The following is a 15,382-nucleotide window of genomic DNA, read 5'->3' on the forward strand; positions in this document are numbered from 1 at the left end:
TGATCTGAGTGGAACAGGGACCCCATCCTGGGCGGGAGAGGACCCCGGCCCGGAGCCCGTTTCCTCACCTGCAACTGGGCGGCCGGCAGGTTGACGTCAGCGATCATTTCTGTGCAGGGATGTTCCACCTGCAGCCGGGGGTTCAGCTCCAGGAAGTGGAAGCTGCCGTCCTGGCTGTACAGGTATTCGACCGTCCCCGCGCTCACGTAGCCCACGGTCTTGGCCAGGCGGACGGCACACTGCAAAGCAACAGAGACTGGCTTCTTAGTTCCCCACCCAATGCAGACTGAGGGCCTGCTACGTGTCAGTTCCTGGGGGACCACATGGCTCGTACTCCGATCGACTCATGCCAGGCTGAAATCACATCCCCAGGGGCCCCCAGTTTCTTCCTGGGCACCAGCCCACGTTAGCACCTCGGACCACAGGGAGCTCTCGCTGGCTCTGAGCTGGGATGGCCCCCCCTGCGCTGCCCCCACGCCCAGCTCCGCCGACCCACCTGCTCCATGAACTCGAACACGACTGGGGTGCAGGAGCTCTCGCTGGCTCTGAGCTGGGATGGCCCCACCGCGCTGCCCCCACGCCCAGCTCCGCAGACCCACCTGCTCCATGAACTCGAACACGACTGGGGTGGCGATGGTGGCAGGCGCCTCCTCGATGATCTTCTGATGGCGCCGCTGGATGGAGCAGTCTCGCCCGAACAGGGACACGGCGTTGCCATACTGGTCGGCGAGGATCTGCACCTCCAGGTGCCGGGCGTGCTGGGCCAGCTTCATGAGGAAGACGGGGGAGCCCGGGATCTCGCTCTGCACCTGTGGGGAAGGCAGAGCCGCTGGGACAGGAAGTTCTCCACAGAGAGCAAGAGACGGTGGCAATGCTGTCCATGGTCCCCTAGTCTCGTGTAACGTGCTCAAGACATGACATTCTTGGTGCTTTAAATCCAACGGTGTGAAAATACATAACGTAGACAGTGAAACTTCCCCACAACCCCATCCCCTAAAGATAATGTGCCGTTAAGAGTTGGGTAGAAACTGGTTAAGAGTTTAAGGTACTGTCGAGAGTTAACGTGGTTGAGAATTAGTGCTGCCATGGTATCCGCTGGGCACTACACTTATCAGGGTGATCACTTCATAAATCATATAAATGTCTAATGACTATGTTGTAACCTGAAACTAACATAATATTGTACATCAACTGTAATTGAAAATATTTTAATTATTTTAAAAATGCCCTGGACAGGGTGGCTCAGTTGGTTGGGTGTCATCCCATGCATGGAAGGGTTGCCGGTTCGGTTCCTGGAGGGGGCATATGGTCTGAGGGAGTCGTGCAGGAGGCAGCTGACCAATGTTTCACTCTCACATCAATGTTTCTCTCTCTCTCTCTCTCTCTCTCTCTCTCTCCCTCCTTCTCTCTCTACATAAATATAAATTAACTAATTGATGTAAATAATTTTTTTTGAGTTACTGGCCCTGGCCGGGTGGCTCAGTTGATTGGAGCATCGTCCTGTACACCAAAAGATTTTGGGTTCAATTCCAGCTCAGGGCGCGTTTGGGAGGCAACCGATTGGGTGTTTCTCTCTCACATCAATGTTTCTCCCTCTCTCTCTCCCCCTTTTTCTCTCTCTAAAATCAATAAGAAACATATCCTCAGGTGAGAATTTTTTTAAAAAAAGATTCCCTGAATAATTTTTGAAACATTGTCAAAAATGTTTTAATAGTGGAAAATCAGCTATAATTAAGTAAATATACAATCACAGTTGACCCTTGAACAAATGAGGGGTGATGAGCACGCAGTCGAAAATCTGCTTAAAATTTTTGATTCCCCAACAATTTAACTACTAATAGCTTACTATTGACTTTACTGCTAACATAAGTAGTCAATTAAACATGTATGTGTATATATTATGGTAGTACATGATAAAATAGACTAGTAGTTATATATTTTATGCATTCGTGACATACTTTTACTTCATTTTTCAATATTTCTAGGTTATGCAGTTCGTCTATGAGATCTTTCAAGTTGTTGAAAATCTCCAAAAAATTTTTTAATGTAGTTACTGAAAAAAAATCCATGTGTAATTCGACCCACCCAGTTGAAACCCATGTTGTTCAGGTTCAACTGTATAGTTCCTGCAATAAAAAGGGACCATCGAGAAACATTAAAAATACCAAGACTGCTACAATTTACACAACATTCCCTCTCTTGATAGACAAATATAGTCAGAAACAGATATTCTGACCCTGTTCCTGAAGCCATTTACAGACACACCGATTCATGGACTTCAACATCCAAAGAAATGGTACAACGATGCACACACACCATGGACTTCTGAGTGAAGTGCACACATCTGCTTCAAAAGATGACACAGCATAGCCATATTCCCCTGCTGCCAATGCCCTCACAGTTGTGACACAATAATGCGAAAAGGAAGAATCTGGCCCGGCCGGTGTGGCTCAGGGGTTGCGCATCAACCTATGAACCAGGAGGTCTCGGTTCAATTCCCGGTCAGGGCACATGCCCGTGTTGCGGGCTCGATCCCCAGTGGGGCCTATAGGAGGCAGCCAATCCATGATTCTCTCTCATCACTGATGTTTCTCTCTCTCCCTCTCCTTTCCTCTCTGAAATCAATAAAAATAGACTTAAACTGTTTAAAAAGAACAAGAAAGGATCTGCTGGCCAACACATGGAGAGAGACAATTCCCAAAGACGAGAAACAACGCAAGCGCGGCTCACCTGTCGGAACAGGACCTATAGAAGGCAGCCGATCCATGATTCTCTCTCATCACTGATGTTTCTCTCTCTCCCTCTCCTTTCCTCTCTGAAATCAATAAAAATAGACTTAAACTGTTTAAAAAGAACAAGAAAGGATCTGCTGGCCAATACATGGAGAGAGACAATTCCCAAAGACGAGAAACAACGCAAGCGCGGCTCACCTGTCGGAACAGGATGGGGAAGTCCTCGGCACTCTCCGCCTTCCGGATGCCTTTCCCGCCGCCGCCTTCGGAAGCTTTGATCATCAACGGGAAACCAATTCTTTCTGCTGCCTGGGAGGCAGAGGACAAACAGACCCCTTTAGAAGTTAGACGTGGCCGCCGCCAGCAGGACAGACAGACGTCCTGGCACCCGGTCCCCCAGGCCCTGCGCTTACCTCCAAGCCCTCGTCTATGTCCTTCACACAGCCGCGGTTGTACACGTCTTCCGGGACGCTGATTGTCTTCCCCTCCTGCAGGCCTTCCTCTGCCCACGCCACCGTCAGGCCTGGAGAGTCGCAAAGGAAGCTGAATCGTCCACAGACGGCAGGGGCCACACACAACACAGACACCGCGAGGCCCTGACTCGCCAGAGCTGCTCTAGACCTGGCCTCCGGGCCAGCGGAATACGGACACAGTCCTTCAGCTTAATGAATGAATGGCTTTTCGTTTTCTTAAGGAGCGACTCAACCCTGAGTGGGAAATCAAGCTTCAGAAATTCAGACTGAGCCCTGGCCGGTTTGGCTCAGTGGACAGAGCATTGGCCTGCGGACTGAAGGGTCCCATGTTCAGTTTTGGTCAAGGTCATATACCAGGGTTGCAAGTTGGATCTCTGGCCCTGGTAGGGGCACGTGTGGGAGGCAACCATTCTATGTGTCTCTCTCACATCGATGTTTCTCTCTCTGTCTCTCCCCCTCCCTTCCACTCTCTCTAAAAATCAACTGAAAAATATCCTCGGTTGAGGATTAAAAAACAACAAGAACCAGAAATTCAGACTGACTCAAGAACGCTGTAGTAACCTGAATCTTAAAAAAAAAATAATCCCAGTTCTACCCTATGAAGTCATTAATACGTGAATCATTATTTTTCAATACCCTGTGAAGATTTAAAAAAATAAACAATCAGAAAAAAACACTTCCCATCCCAAATTTAAAATCCAATCTTTAAAAGAAAAAATGAAATTGAATAGGAGACTCCTGAGACTTTTTTCCCATTTGTTTTTATATAAAAAGATATCTTAGAAACCCCCCAATAAAAAATTTATCCTAAGGAAATGATAAAAATGTACATAGAGATTTAAACATGAGATGATCAAGCCTCCATTGCCGTTAGTAGTTTTAAGTTAGAACAAAGTAAACTGGAAACAACCTAAATGTAGAGAGGACTGTTAAGTAAATCATGGTGCATCCGTATGATATAATCCTAGGCAGGCATTTTAAATGTTGCAAAGTATATTTATTGACATAGAAAGATTAGTGAGAAAAAAATAAGTCCCAAACTAGCAAACATAAGATCTCTGGGTTTTTTAAAGGACGTGCTTAGCAAGAAGGCTGGGAAGGTAGACAGATACCTAAAATGCAGCCAATGTTCCCCACTGAGTCACAGGATTATAAATGATTTCCATTTCTTTTTTGTATGTCTCATATTTATTTTCTAAGTTGTCTACAGTGCAACTGTGCCACGTGCTCAATAACTTTAAATATTTAAATGAGAGAGTTAAAAAGCACGCTCCATCACCCCGCTCTGCTCACATTAGCCGCACTGGGCCGAGGAGTCCCCGAGTGTGAAGCTTGGGGTCCCTTACCACTTCCGCTCCAGGGCAGCGTTGGAATCTGCAGCGTCTGGGCCACGATGGTGGAGGCGATCTTATCTCCCAGGGCCCACATGGCCTCACTGGGAGGGCCTGAGGGATGGGGGAAAAGGGAGGAGGCAGAATCGAGTCAGCCACAAGTCCCTCACAGCTGAGTGCTGTGTACAGTGAAAGAACAATATTCAGGTCCAAGCGCTCAAGGAGTTTAAGGTCAAGTCAAGGGAGCAAACAGCCTGCTAGTCTGCTATGTCATCAGTCAACTTTCAGCGCACGTGAACCGTGCGCCTGGTCTGAGTTGTAACCTAAGCTATGGGACATACACAAAATTCACTTTGGGGCGGGGGAGGCAAAATAACGAGACCAAGAGGGGCAGCTAGCACCCCAAAAACTAGACCATGGGTGAGCGGACTTTTCCCATCATGAGCCAGATGGGGAACATACTCAGCTTTGTGGGCCTGCTGGTCTCTGCCACAAATATGCAGCTTTGCCAGTGTGGGTGAGAGCAGCCACGGCAATCCATAAATGAATGAGCAGGGCCATGTTTCAATAAAACTATTTACAAAAGGCAGGCCGTGGGCCGGATTCGGCCTGTGAGCTGTATAGGCAGCTTGGGGGCTGGACCACCAACCTCCAGAGAAGCTAAAACTGAAGGAGAAGGAGAATCCTGTGTGACAGCCAAAGACCAAGGACAGGAAACACATCGGTGGGCACGGGTCACCAGACTGAGCTTTGGAATAGCAGGTGCTGATGTGCACTGAGCTGCTCCACACATAAGTCTGTGTGGTGGCCCCAGAGGTAAGTGAAAGCAAAACGACTCCCCTAACCCATGCGAGGATGTCAGCATAATTACACGGAGTTTACAAATATAGCCACAGATAATAAGCATCGTTTTACCTAATAAAAAGCAGAGATGAGGGGCTCTGGTCCCAAGGGATTAAGGCATTCCAGAGGCCTGAGAACAGCCCCCGAAATGGCCTTATAAAAAATGTGACCTCCAAACCTAGTGATAAATCTGAACACGGCTGGTATCTCAGTACCAACAGGAACACGAGCAGAGGTCAGCTTGCCCCAGCATCGTTCCACTGTGGAAACCATGGTAACGGCTCCATTTCCCTGGGCGCCAACCTACCCAGGTGCCCTCCCACCCCTGGACCGACTTGCTCCTAACCATGAATAGATGAGGTGGAAATACCGAACTGACCCCCCACCTTACAGGGCTGCACGTGAAGAGAATCGGACCCGGAGATGAGTCCCGTCAACACCCCGATCCCCACGTGTCGGAGGGAGACACACTCTACCTAAGAAAGCAATGTCGTCCTTGCACAGGAGCTCCGGAAGTTTGGGGTTTTCGGAAGCATGGCCCCAGCCAGCCCACACCGCCTGCAAACACAGAGAGGCAAGAACAGAGATCATCCTTCACAACCAGCCCCCCCTCTCCCCGCCCCCATCACACACCAAGAGCTCTTTGCTGGGTCACATCAGCCCCGGATTTCAGAGTCTCTAGGACCCGGCTCCTCTGCCCCTCCCAAGTGCGGAATCCAGCTGCCCAGGGCTCAGGGCATCACCCAGGGGCAGACTGGGGCGCCGTCCAACCTACCTGCACGGGGATCCTCTTGGCGATGTCCACGATCAGCTCCACGTTGGCGTAGTTGTTGTTGTTGGGCCCCCCCGGGACGGGGACGTACTGGTCTGCCATCTTGATGTACTCTGGAGTTAAAGGGAGAGAAAAGGAAGAAGAGCAGAGAGACTGAAGTCGGCCGTGGGAAATCTGCAAGACACCCCCACATACGGCCAATGAAAGCATAGCCAGGACGAGTCTAGGGCGACACTGGACCGACGTGTTTGATAATCAGAAGAAAACTGAACGTGACTTTATCTATGTAAAAATATGTGTGTTTAGCCCGGCCGGTGTGGCTCGGAGCATTGACCTATGAACCAGGTTCAATTCCCGGTCAGTGCACATGCCTGGACTGCAGGCTCGCCCCCCAGTGGGGGCTGTGCAACAGGCAGCCGATCGATGATTCTCTCTCATCATCAGTGTTTCTCTCTCTCTCCCTCTCCTTTCCACTCTGAAATAAATAAAATATATATACAATATGTGTGTGGGGACTAGGCCTGGAGGGAGCAATAAAAAGAAAGAAGCAAGTTATCAAGTAGTGAGATTAGAGGTAGGGTTTTATTTCAAACTCCTAAACTCTTATCTTCACATTGTTTTGCCATGAAAGAATACAATGTTTGCATATCCTCCAGTGAAGGTTAAAAAAATATATAAGATATAATGTTTGCTTCTAATCATGGTAAAAAAACAAACATAAAATGGACCTTCTTGCTCATTTTGGGAGTGTACAGTCCAGTCGCGATAAGTCTATTCTTATTGTTGCGAACCAGAGCTCCAGATCTTTTTCAGTTCACAAACTTAAAACTCTGTGCCCATGAGACAACTCCCCCTTCTCCTCCCCTGCTCCTGGCAGCCACCATCCCACTTTCTGTCTCTGAGATCTGGACCTCTGTCTGTATGGACCTCATCTAAGTGGAATCAGACGGTGTTGGTCTTTCTGGGACTGGTTTATTTCACTTAGCATCACGTCCTCAAGTTTCATCCCTGTGACAGTGAATCAGTGTTTTGGTTTTAACATATTCATGCTCTTTAAGCCAGAGGTCCCGGAGATCATAAAGTGAGGAGTCAGACAAGCCCCCTCCTCACCGAGTTTCTCTCTCCTGCGGGAGAAGACAGACAAGCCAACAAACAGGATCACCACCCACTGCGGCAGTGCCTGGGCTCTGCGATGCGCAGGGAGGAGCGGAGACGGGAGGGAAGGTCGGCCAGGGAGGGGCGGAGGCCTGCTGTGCAGTGGGCTTCAGGGAAAAACACTCAGAAAAGGGTCCAGCACACCCCAGGGCTCTGCGACAGGAAACAGCAAGGCCAGTCCAGGAACTGAGGCGGCCAGAGTGACTGGGACCCAGGGAGGGTGGGCGAGAGGCAGGCGATGGCACCAGGAGGCCAGCAGGGGTTGAGGCCAACAGGGTCTGGGACTTCACTCTGAGCATGATGGGAAGCCTCACGGGATAAGGCTGTGGACTCAGACAGTCCTGGGCTCCAGCCTTGTCATGTCAAAGAAATAATAATGAGTGGTCCTGGCCGGTATGCTCAGTGGTTAGAGGGTCGGCCCATGCACCCAAGGGTCAAGGGTTCGATTTCTGATCAAGGGTTTGATTCCTGGTCAAGGGCACGTACCGGCGTTGCAGGTTCACTCCCTGCCCACTGTCGGGGTGCATTTGGGAGGCAACCAGTCCTATGTGTCTCTCTCACATAGATGTTTCTTTCTCTCTCTCTCCCCCTCCCTCCCTGCCTTCCACTCTCTCTGAAAAGCAATGGGGAAAAAACATTCTCAGGTGAGGATTAACAAAAATAAATAAAATATGATCATAATAAACGGAGCTACTTTAAAATGGAGCCGGAGCTGCCAAGCAAGAGGAACTGCCTTCCACCTCTTCTGCCTCAAATCTTTGGAATGTTGAAAAGGGCAAAATAACCTTTGGACTGGGCCCAGGACAACACTGTGTTGCAAAAAATAAACTGCTTGCAAAGATAACAAGAAAGCGGTTATTATGGCTCCCGGACTGAAGATTAAGAACATCGTTCAGAATTAACATCACTATAGCATCTGCACCAACAGAAATGCCTTCCTTCTATTGATGTAATTATTCCCCTTCCCTTTCTCATAACTACCCCTTGCTTTTGTATCCTAATCCGAACACCGTTTGGGCTTCGGTCTGAATCAATGCATCCGAAATAGCTATTCTTGGAGATCTCACCCGCATTTTGCCTCTCCCTTTGAAAATGAATAGTCGCCTGCCGTTTGTATGACCCTGGGCAAGTGACTTATGTCCCTGTGCCTCAACTGTCTCATCTGTAAAAGGGAGCCAACAATCAAACCTGCCCTCGCCGTTCCCTGTGAGTTAAAAGGAGGCTGCATCCGGGTAGGGCAGAGCCTGGGGCCTGTGCCCAAGGTGGGGAGGTGGGGAGGTGGGGTTCAGGGGACAGGACTGAGGTTGCTGGTGCTAAGGACAGCACTGCAGCCTCGGAAGCATCACAGGAGGGGCCGACAGGACCTGAGCTGTGTTTTTAAAAGGTCCATTTGCCTGCTGTGTGGAGAAGGGTCTGTAAAGGGATACGTTGTTCTGGGTAAAAAGCAAATTGTCCAATACTTATAGAATGATCTAGGCCAGTGGTCGGCAAACTGCGGCTCGGCAAACTGCTGCTCGCAAGCCACATGCGGCTCTTTGGCCCCTTGAGTGTGGCTCTTCCACAAAATACCGACTTCTGCGCATGGGCCACAAAGTTTCAATCTCACTGTACGTGCGCATCTGCATGGTATTTTGTGGTATTTTGTGGAAGAGCCACATTCAAGGGGCCAAAGAGCCACAGTTTGCCGACCATGGATCTAGGCTAGTAGACACAGAGACAGTAAATGAATAGGCAAATGGACGAACAGATAACTGAAATACAGTGATCCATCGGCAGGAAAAAGCATCTGGAGGGAGAGACACCAAGCTGTGGCTACATGGACAGCGCTCACAGATGGGAATCCGCTTTGCACGTGAACCATTTGCACTTTTATAAGACACAGAGGTCACTCCTGTTATCAGCAAATATTTTAATTAAATGAAGAAGAAAACACAAATCCAGTAAATGCAGGCTCATGAGAGAGGTAGCCTGGAAGTCTGTTTGGGATCCAGAATGGACTTGCCCAGGTAGGTGCAGGTCAGGTAAGGACAGGGCATGGCGGGGTGGGAGGGGGAGGGAGTGAAGGCCCAAATACCTGCGTTGGCCTTGAGGTCCTCTGGAGTCACCATGACTACAAACCGGATGGCCCGCTCATTTCGGAACATCTCGTAGGCCCACCTGCGGATGGAGCGCATGCACTTCACAGCGGCGATGCCGTTGTTGGCGATGAGCACCTGGACAAGGAAACGGAGGAAGGGACGAGAGCTGCACATCTTCCTGCAACGGAGGCTGCGTGCCACCCTGGGGTCCATCTCATGGCTGCAGAGGCTCCTGGAGTACCTGGAGCACACAGCCCTGCACAGGGCAGGTACTCTAAGTCTGAATGAATGGATAAACAGATGGATGGATGGATGGATGGATGGATGAATAGATGGGCAGATGGGTGGATGGGTGGATGGATGGATGACTAGATGGATAGATGATTAATGGATGGATGGATGAATAAATGATTTTTGATGCCTGTTTGGCGCCATCGTGGTCACTTAACATTTTATGAGTGTTTAGGATGTACTAAGCTATAGTACAATGTATTTCATTTCATCTTCGCAACAGCCCTTTGAAAGAGATTGCATTATTATCCCTATTTGGGGGTGAAGACATTAAAACTCAGAGAATTTAAGGCACTTGCCCAAGGTCACACAGCTAGTAAGTGGCAGAGCTGGGACCCGAGCCTTCCAGTCTGGCCTGTACTCTGAACTCCACCCCCACCATGGCTGCCTCTGGGTGCTGAAGGTTAAAGGGCCCCAATCTGGTAAGGAAAGGCAGTAATGCTGGCTGTCCCCGCAATAGAGAGCAACAGAACGGGTCCTGGCTTCAATTCTTGTTTGTATCACGAACGTGCTGTGTGGCATTAGACGGTTCCTAAAAAAATCAGGCGCCCGGCTTCAAAGCCCTGACTGACAAGAGCCAATCCATACAGGGGCGGGCAAAAGTAGGTTTACAGCTGTGAGTATGTGAAACACAGTCCATTCTTATATTATTATTTCTGTATTACTATATTATTATTATTACTATTAACTTATTTTCGCCCGCCCCTGTATTTTAAGGCCCTTACATCGCTGACTAATCTTCACTACAGCCCTCAGAGACAAATCTCGTTGGAGAAGTGAGAGGTGATGGCCTCTGTTTTACAGAAGGGGAAACTGAGGCCTGATGCCACATCCCATGGGTGGCCACAGCAGACAGACCCCAGAGCTCCTGCCTCGGGTTCAACATACATACTTTCTCCCCTTTGAAAAATGGCAAGTTTGCCCTGGCCGGTGTGGCTCAGGGGTTAGAGTGTTGGCCCATGCACCAAAGGGTTGCAGGTTCGACCCCCGGCCCTGATCAGGGCGCGTGCGAGAGGCAACCAATCTATGTACACTCTCACATGGATGTTTCTCGTTCTTTCTCTCCTACCCCCTTTCCACTCTCTAAAAAAAAAAAAATCAATGGGAAAAATATCCTCAGGTGAGAATTAACAAAACAAAAAAAAAAAAGGGCAAATTTTAGCTGTTTCCTTTCGTCACTGCCATTCTCGCCCATGGGTCTCCTCTCCTCTGAGGGGGCTGTAGGCCCTGGGAAGGCAGGGTTGGGCTTTATGCTTCCCTCCCTATAACCCAGAAAGCAGCCCCTTGCCAGAGGCACTGCAGGGTCCTTTGCGGAGCCCCCCGATCTTGCTCAGAGGCCTCAGTCTCCTCCTCTGTGAAAGGGGGCCACACACCTGCTGCTTCACCTGCTATGAAAAGCTCACGATCCCAGCACCCGGCACGTCACCAAGGGCTGGCCCTCGCCCTCTCTCTGCAGCGTGAGCACCCCGTCTGCAGCTGATTCTCCACCCCACCCCGCCTGGCCTCGCCCAGAGCGCGGGACCCCATCTGTACCTTCTCAATGACCCGGTCCCCCCCAAAGCGCATGACAAACTCGGCTGGCGAAGCCACGGTGAAGTCTCTGTGCACGTCCACCCGCTTGTGTTCTCGGCCCCTCTTCACCAGGTGGAGTCCAGACATGCTGGGCCTGCGGAGGGAACAGGGCAGGCACGCATGAGCAAGGACGCCTGGGGTGCCAGGGAGGAAGTCGGGTGCCCAGCACCCATAAAACCACGGAGAAGCATTCATTTCCCAAGGAGACGCAAGAAGAGGCCAGCACAGGAATAAAGCAGGAGCCGTCCCCAGGCCCACCCCGAGCTGTACATTTAGATTTTTCGTCTGAAATTAATTTCCACTTGATATGCCCATCGTTTAGGAACTCAACACTAAGAAGCTTGGAAGAGGGGAGCAAGTGTATGATCAGGAAGGGAGGATCACATCCTAATACTGTAGACGTGTTCGACTGCAGTGATAACGTTCATGCACCTTTCTGTGTGTACCAACATTTTAAAACTGAAAACAAAAAAAAGCGTGTAATAAAAAGAGTAGGGGTTCCTTGCCCCACCCCCTCCAGGTCCCGCCAGCAGAGGGATCGCTCTGTGCCATTTCCGCACAATGTGTGTGTGTCATCCCTCTGAGCCACCACCTGTGGCCCTCCTACCGAGAGACAAGGAATTACTGCTCTTACTTGGCCATCCCGTCCACGGCCCTCCTCCCGACCCCTCACGAGGGCCCAACTAGATTCACTGTTCAGTGTTTTAAGAGTCTGAGATCGTTACCCACAGGTGAGGGTTGGGTTCGATTTTCCTTCCTTTCTTTTTTTTTTTTTGCCTGGAGTGAATGATTGTTTTCATTGACTTGCTTTCCTTGCACCGTTGCTAATTCCTCCCATTCCTTCTCGCAGTTTCCCCCGACATAAGATCACTGATCCTCTCCACTGGCGATGTCTTCCCTGGAGGCCTCCACTCTCCTTTCATCTAGACTGGCTGTTCTCTGGGCCCTCCCTCTGCTGACGTCCTTCCATTCTCGTTGCCTTTCCTTGAGATCTGCTCCCTAATTTGGGGGACCCCGTGGCTCCCTCTATCTTGGTGACCTCCCTGGTTTGGCTAGGGCAGTGGTCGGCAAGCTGCGGCCCCTTGAATGTGGCTCTTCCACAAAATACCACGTGCGGGCGCGCACGTACAGTGCGATTGAAACTTCGTGGCCACACTCAAGGGGCCAAAGAGCCGCATGTGGCTTGTGAGCCGCAGTTTGCCGACCACGGGGCTAGGGCATGTCCTCTAGTAGCTTCATCCAGTTAAAAGGAGGGCACCATGGCAGGGCACGTGACAACGATGCCCCCCGACATGCCTGTCCTGCTTCGGGCTGCACGGGCTCCCTCGTCACTGTCATCCCAGAGTCGCATGGGTTCTAACGTGGATGTTTCCTATCTCCAATGGTGTGGCTCTTCCTTGGTTTGCTCTCTTGTTTCCGTGGGAGACATCCTCGAGTAGCTGTCTAAGAGAAGGTCTTCAGGGAGATAAATGTTTTGCAGCCACACATGTTCCAGAACTGTCTTCTGCCCTCACATGTGACCCTATCGCCCGGCCGCCTGCGGAATTCTAGAAGGGAAAACCTTCTCCTTCGGAGTGTTGGAAGCCCGGTGCCATTGTGTCGTGGCTTCCGAGGCTGCTGGAGCCAGAGCCATTCTGACCCTTGATACAGTGGGGCCTCGACTAACAAGTGTCCCGACTAACGAGTTTTTCGAGATACAAGCCGTCTCTCGGCCGATTTTTTGCTTTGAGTTGCGAGCTAAAATTCGGGTTACGAGCCAGCTTCAGATACCCCACCGCTAGTTGGCGCAGCGAACGTCACAGTGAACGCCACAACATCAGCCCAGCATCACGTGTCTCACTCGTTCACTTTTTGATTTGACATAGGAGTAATTTGAGTTACGAGCTCCGTCACGGAACGAATTAAACTCGTAAGTCAAGGCCCCACTGTACTTGGTGGGTGACCTGTTTTTTCATATCCAGAAGCTTAAGGGAACTTCTCCGTCCTCTGTCCTCACAGACTCACAGGGATGAGCTCAGATATGTGTCTGCTCCCAACAGTGGGGCCGAGGATCTGCTGGGCTCCTTCAATGTGGAAACTCACATCCTGGACTTTGTCTTTAGGTATTTCCTCCCTGACTTCCCTGCCTTGTTTTCCTCTGTTCTTTCCACAAGTCCTAAGACTTGGATGTAGAAATTGCTGACCTGGCCCACCAGTGTACACATTTCTCCCTCTCCTCCTTTCTATCCCTTTTCTTTTACTTCCTGGGCAATCCCTTCCGCCTTCTCTTCTAACCGTTCAGAGCAGTTTTTCACTTCTGCTATCGTGTGCTTAGCGCCTCAGAGCCTGTTTCTGGCCTGCAAACGTTCCTTTTTGTGCATCCTGCACGCGACATCCTCGCCAACCTCAATGAGAAGATTAACGACGGCTTTTTTAAGTTCTCTTCTCCTACTACGATTTCTGTTTCTTCCAAGTGTCCTGTGTCCCTTTGTTTGTTTGGGGCCCACCTTCCTGTTAGAAACTGTACCCAAATGTTGGGTTACTTCTTCAGGGCCAGAAGCAGGAACTAAAGGGCTGATGACAAGAGCTGAGAATGTGGTCAGGCCACCGGACCCTGAGCTCAACTCTGGGAAGTCTGTGTTTTAATACCCCAAGTATCTTTTTTTTTTTTCCTTTTAAAATCTCAAGTGCTCCACAGAATAACAGTTTTGTTGTTGTTGTTAATCCTCACCAAAGATATTTTTCCATTGATTTTAAGAGAGAGTGGGAGGGAGGTAGAGAGACAGAGAGAGAAACATCGATGGGAGAGACACACATCAATTGGTTGCCTCCCACAGGAGCCTAGACCAGGGCTGGGGATCGAGCCTGAAACTGAGGTACGTTGACCAGAATCAAACCCAGGACCCTTCAGTCCACAGGCTGATGCTCTATCCACTGAGTCAAACCGGCTAGAGCCCCAAGTATCTATAGAGTCGTCCTCCCTCGCTGGTCCCGTTCCCCTGGAGGAAGTGCCTGGGTCTCCTGCACGGAGGAAAGGCTGGCGAGGAGCCTGGGCAGGGAGGACGGGAACTGCTGGGACAGGTCTGGGGAAAGGGCAAGTTTCAGGATTCAGCACCTACAGTGACCTTTATCCTCCGGCTAGGAATACAGGCCCCGCACCCCCAGGGTGCCGTCAGTCCCCAGGCCCAAGACCATCGGCCTTTCCGCTCAGAGAGCAAACCTCCTGCCTCCCATTGGAGTAGAACCGGGCAGCCCCCAGCCACAAGGAGCAGGAGAAGGGGGGCAGCTCCGGGTCTCTCAGCCTTCCTCGCTGCTGCTTTGTGCTTCAGCCCAATTGGTTCTGCTGAGCCACTTCCTCCTTTTGCCCATCTGCTTCCCAACCTCCCAAACGTTGCTCGTCTCCCCTCCTGTTCTCCCAGGCTTGATGGGCTGCTCTCTCTTCCTTGTAAAATCTCTTTGCTGTCGTTTGGGGGGACTTTGCCAGGAGCAGAATCGAAAGGGATATTCCGTCCACTCTCTTAAACCAGGCAAAGGAGCCGCGGCCTGCCAGGAATTAGGTTAGAGGTTCACCGCCCAGACGTGCGTCCAGAGACCGTCACCAGGCATCTTGGGAGGCTGGGGCTGAGTGGGTTCGGGGTCCCGAGAGTGTGGGCGAGAAGCTGATTGACGACAAGGAACAAGGCCAGCACGCCCTGTCTATTATGAGGCAAATAAGCAGCCAGGGGGGAAAAATTCCATTTAATGGACGAGGAAACTGAGGCCCAGCCAGGCAAAAGGGGTGGCCCAGCACGTCGCCGGGCCTGGGGCTCTTTCCATCACACCAGAATGTAGGGCAGTGATGGCGAACCTATGACACGCGTGTCAGAGGTGACAAGCGAACTCATTTTTTTGGTTGATTTTTCTTTGTTAAATGGCATTTAAATATATAAAATAAATAGCAAAAATATAAGTCTTTGTTTTACTGTGGTTGCAAATATCAAAAAATTTCTATATGTGATACGGCACCAGAGTTCAGTTAGGGTTTTTCAAAATGCTGACACGCCGAGCTCGAAAGGTTCGCCATCACTGATGTAGGGTGTGGGCATCTTCTGCTCTATCACGTCTCTGAGTCCAGTAGTTTCCCATGAGAAAAAACCTCCTCTGCAAACCTGCAGTC

The 15,382-nt window shown here is 50.4% G+C and overlaps 1 protein-coding gene across 6 annotated transcripts in view; it reads right to left on the bottom strand.

Annotated features, from left to right (window-relative positions):
• ACACB (acetyl-CoA carboxylase beta) overlaps positions 1-15,382 on the bottom strand; it is a 92,897-nt gene that overhangs the window by 42,136 nt on the left and 35,379 nt on the right. For all 6 annotated transcript variants that reach the window (XM_005869676.2, XM_005869673.2, XM_014542439.1 and 3 more), the window contains 9 exons: positions 11,209-11,341; positions 9,381-9,519; positions 6,155-6,264; positions 5,856-5,937; positions 4,552-4,650; positions 3,146-3,255; positions 2,931-3,041; positions 600-809; positions 69-239 (listed from right to left, as the gene is read on the bottom strand). In XM_005869676.2, the coding sequence (XP_005869738.1) occupies positions 69-239; positions 600-809; positions 2,931-3,041; positions 3,146-3,255; positions 4,552-4,650; positions 5,856-5,937; positions 6,155-6,264; positions 9,381-9,519; positions 11,209-11,341 (1,165 nt within the window). The remainder of the gene's footprint in view (positions 1-68; positions 240-599; positions 810-2,930; positions 3,042-3,145; positions 3,256-4,551; positions 4,651-5,855; positions 5,938-6,154; positions 6,265-9,380; positions 9,520-11,208; positions 11,342-15,382) is intronic.

The sequence above is a fragment of the Myotis brandtii genome, unplaced genomic scaffold (genome assembly GCF_000412655.1).
Source record: "Myotis brandtii unplaced genomic scaffold, ASM41265v1 scaffold303, whole genome shotgun sequence".
Taxonomy (NCBI): Eukaryota; Metazoa; Chordata; class Mammalia; order Chiroptera; family Vespertilionidae; genus Myotis; species Myotis brandtii.